Source organism: Dipodomys ordii, unplaced genomic scaffold (assembly GCF_000151885.1).
Source record: "Dipodomys ordii isolate 6190 unplaced genomic scaffold, Dord_2.0 Scaffold141, whole genome shotgun sequence".
NCBI classification, from domain to species: domain Eukaryota; kingdom Metazoa; phylum Chordata; class Mammalia; order Rodentia; family Heteromyidae; genus Dipodomys; species Dipodomys ordii.
In genome coordinates, this window is record NW_012267357.1 from 1969965 (window position 1) to 1973984 (window position 4020).

Here is a 4020-nt window from a genome sequence, read left to right on the forward strand (position 1 = left end):
TACCACTTGAGCCACAGCGCCACTTCCGGCTTTTTTCTTTTTGCTTATGTGGTGCTGAGGAATCGAACCCAGGGCCTCAGGCATGCAAGGCAATCGCTCTACCACTGAGCCACCTTCCCAGCCCTTATATGTGCTTTTTTTGGTGCCAGTACTGGGGCTTGAACTCAGGGCCTGAGCACTATCTCTTAGCTTTTTCACTCAAAGCTAGCACTCTGTTATTTGTGCCACGGCTCCATTTCTGTGCTTTTGCTGGTTAATTGGAGATTAGGGTATCAAGGATTTTCTTGCCCAGACCAGCTTTAACAGTGATCCTCAGATCTCAGCCCTCTGAGTAGCTACAAATACTGGTATGAACCACTGGCATCCGGTGATTTATTTTTAATTTTTATTTTGATTACAGTCTTACCAATTTCCCAACGCAGTCTGTTAGTGGGGATTACAGGGAGGTGCTACTACTCCAAGTGTGTTATGCTCTTTGAGGTTATTTTATTTTTTTTTGATGGTATTGGGATTTGAGCTCAAGACCTTGTGCTGGCTAGGCACATACTCTAGTACTTGAGCAATTCTCCTAGTACCTTTCCCCCCACCCCCTCCATATTGGAGTCTGAATGCAGGGCCTGAGGTTTTGTGCTCAAGGTTAGTGCTCTACCCTTTGAGCTATAGCTCTACTTCCAGTTTTTTGGTAGTTAATTAGAGATAAAAGTCTATGGACTTTCCTGCCTGTACTGGCTTTGAACCAGGAGCCTCACATCTCAGCCTCCTAAGTAGCTAGGATTATAGGCGTGAACTACTAATGCCCATACCCTGTACTTTGAGTTGGTTAATTTTGAGAGAGTCTTACTTTATGCCTGGGTTGGCTTGATTATAATCCTCCTATCTGTGTTTCCCATGTAGGTAGGATGACAGTGCCTAGCCACTGGTTAATTGAATTTGAGTCTCATGTTTTTTATTTTTGGCCAGGGCTTTACTTAAACTATATTCCCTCAATCTCCACCACTCAAGCAGCTAAGACTACAGACTTGAGCAACTGTTCCCAGCTTCTTGAAGTTACTGAAACTCATGACCTTATGGTCTCTGGAGAGTAAAACCTAAACAGTTACCCCAGGTTTTGGGGAGCTTCTGGGGCTCTAGGACAGCAAAGATAGGCAAACATTTAGGCTGAGATCAAAGGCATGGTAAAGTACAGCCTCCAGGCCACCAGGCAGACAGTGGAAATCCTTGAGAGGAGGGGAAAGTGCTAAACACGCCTATGTGACCTATATCCGTAGGGCCAGTTGGCTATGGTTGAGCCAGCTGCTCAGCTCTACCTCACTCGTCTCTTGCTCTATACTATGTCCTATGTAGCCCTCAGTGCCCACTTGCACATCCTCTGCCTCCAGGGTGGAGTCTTAACACTAATCCTGCTCACATGATCCTTGAACTCAGAATCCTTCTTTTCTCCATCTTCTCTAGTCCCTGTCAGCAGGCTCCAAAGATATCAAGATTCCTAGCCATAATCTTTCTCTTGATTGAAGACATGGACTTTGGATTTCTTTCTTTTTCTTTGGTGGGGGTGGGGGGAAGGGTGGTGGTGGTTGTTTCCTTTTTTGTGTTGCTGGTACTGAGGTTTGAACTCAGGGCCTAGGTGCTATGCTTTAGCTTTTCTGCTCAGAGCTGGCACTGTACCACCTAAGCCACAGCTCCACTTCTGTTTTTTTTGGTGGTTAATTGGAGATAAGCATCTGTCTCATGGATTTTTCTTGCCTGGCTAGCTTCAAACCATAATCCTCAGAGTTAGGTTTACAGGTATGATGCTGGCCCTTTGAGTTTCTTTGGAGTGGCCAAATCACAGACACACCTTCTGCCTTGCAGAGGTCTCTGGCTCTGGATGACAAAGTTGGGCGGACAGAAGTGAGAAATGGTTCTATGGGGGCTTCCTTGGGCTCTGAGGGTAAAGGGTAGGTGGGGTTTAGAGAAAAGCCTGAGGGTGTAAAGAGCACAGAGATAGGTTCTTCCCCTTCTGTTGGTGTCCTGGAAGCAACCTCTCTGGTAGGCTTGGACCAAGGTCTAAAATGTTAAGATGTTGGGCATGCGCCCTGCCTACTCTGCAGGCCCAGTGGGAAGGACGGCTTGAGCCTAGAAGTTTGGGCCCAACTTGGATAACACTGTAAGACTCCATATCTCAATAAAACAAAACAAAAAGGCTAACAATCCCCCCCAAAGTAACAGTGGGTAGCAGAAATATAGTTATTTTTTTTTTTTAATGCTGGACCTGGGCTTGAACTCAGGGCCTGGGCTTTATTTGCTCAAGGCTAGTGCTCTGCCACTTAAGCTATAGCTCCACTTTTGGCTTTTTGGTGGTGGCTTGGAGATCAGAGTCATATGGAGTTTCTTGCCCAGAATGGCTTTAAACTGTAATCTTCAGACCTTAGCCTCCTGAGTAGCTAGAATTACAGGTATGAGCTACCAACCCCTGGCTTTGGACTGTGTTTTAAGTCAGTTTTGGGGAAAGAGTTTTGGAAGAATTTCCACCTAACCTTTTTTTTGTGTGTGTGTGTGTGTCAGTTGTGGAGCTTGAACTCTGGGCCTGGGCGCTATCCCTCAGTTCTTCAGCTCAAGGCTAGTGCTCTACCACTTAAGCCACAGAACCATTTCTGGTTTTCCTGGTGGTTTACTGGAGATAAGAGTGGCATGGATTTTCATGCACAGGCTGGCTTTGAACCACGATCCTCAGATCTCAGCCTCCTGAGTAGCTAGGATTACAGGTGTAAGCCAACAGCGCCTGGCTTCCACCTGACATGTTTTGAAAGATCACTCCCAGGGCTGTGTGGCCAATTTGCCAAGGTAAGTTCTAACTTTTAACCAGGCCTAGTGCTTTCCTTCATGCTCGTTAGAGTCAGCTTGTGGAACCTTCCCACCAATCCTCAGGAGCATGATGTCACAGAAGGGAAAAACAGGGCTCCATGTGGCCTGGTAGAAAGGATGAAACAAGAGGTTGTATCCAAGCGGCATTTAGGCCACACAGAGACTTGAAGGTCTATGCTGCTGTCAGGATCCAAGCCAGCAGTGGAGATGGCTCAGTTGCACTGAAAACAACAAGGAGAAAAATGGATGGATTCCTGAGATAGCGAGGCAGTGAGACAGTCTCGATGCTGGGTGGGGTTTGGGTGGCTTAGGGTGCATGAACTGTGCTTGGCACACACTGCCTGGAGGAAGAAGTAGATTACAGAGGCTCTACAGCTCTCAGTCTTACCTAGGTTGTTGTCAATCTTCTGGTGATAGGCTCGAAGGTGTGGATTCTTTGGGTAAGTCTCGTTACTCACAGAACCAGGCCCTTCAAGGACAGCATCTGAGTTTAAAAAGAAACACCAGAAGAATGATTAACTGATATCCCTTGAAATGTTGCTTCATGAAACTGATTGTGTATGTGTGTGTTGGGGGGGGGTCCTGAGGCTAGAATTTAAGAGTATTGTGTGGGGCACTGGTGGCTCTCAGGAGGCTGAGATCTGAGGATCATGGTTTAAAGCCCCATATGACTCTTATCTTCAATAAACCACCAGAAAACCAGAAGTGGTGCTGTGGCTCAAGTGGTAGAGCACTAGCCTTGAGCTGAAGACACCCAGGCCTAGAGTTCAAGCCCCATGACCGACAAAAAAAAAAAATAAAGTGTTGTGTATACTAGCAAGCATTCCACCTTAGCTACACCTCCAGCCTCATCACAACATTGATATTTGTTTTTAGTTTGTGTGTGTGTGTGAGAGAGAGAGAAGAGTACTGGGGCTTGAACTCAAGGCCTAGGTGCTGCTCCTGAGTGTTTTCGCTCAAGACTAGAGCTCTATCACTTGATCTACAGCTCCTAGATTTTTGGTGGTTAACTGGAGATAAGAGTTTCACATGCTTGGGCTGGGAAGGTGGCTCAGTGGTAGAGCACTTGCCTTGCAATGCATGAGGCCCTGGGTTTGATTCCTCAGCACCACATAAGCAAAAAGAAAAAAGCCGGAAGTGGCGCTGTGGCTCAAGTCGTAGAGTGCTAGCCTTGAG

At 46.6% G+C, this 4020-nt stretch overlaps 1 protein-coding gene across 1 annotated transcript in view; it reads right to left on the bottom strand.

Moving 5' to 3' along the window:
* Snap29 (synaptosomal-associated protein, 29kDa) overlaps nt 1–4020 on the bottom strand; it is a 29839-nt gene that overhangs the window by 2239 nt on the left and 23580 nt on the right. Inside the window, exon 3 of the mRNA XM_013031513.1 lies at nt 3233–3328. Coding sequence (XP_012886967.1) covers nt 3233–3328 — 96 coding nt within the window. The remainder of the gene's footprint in view (nt 1–3232; nt 3329–4020) is intronic.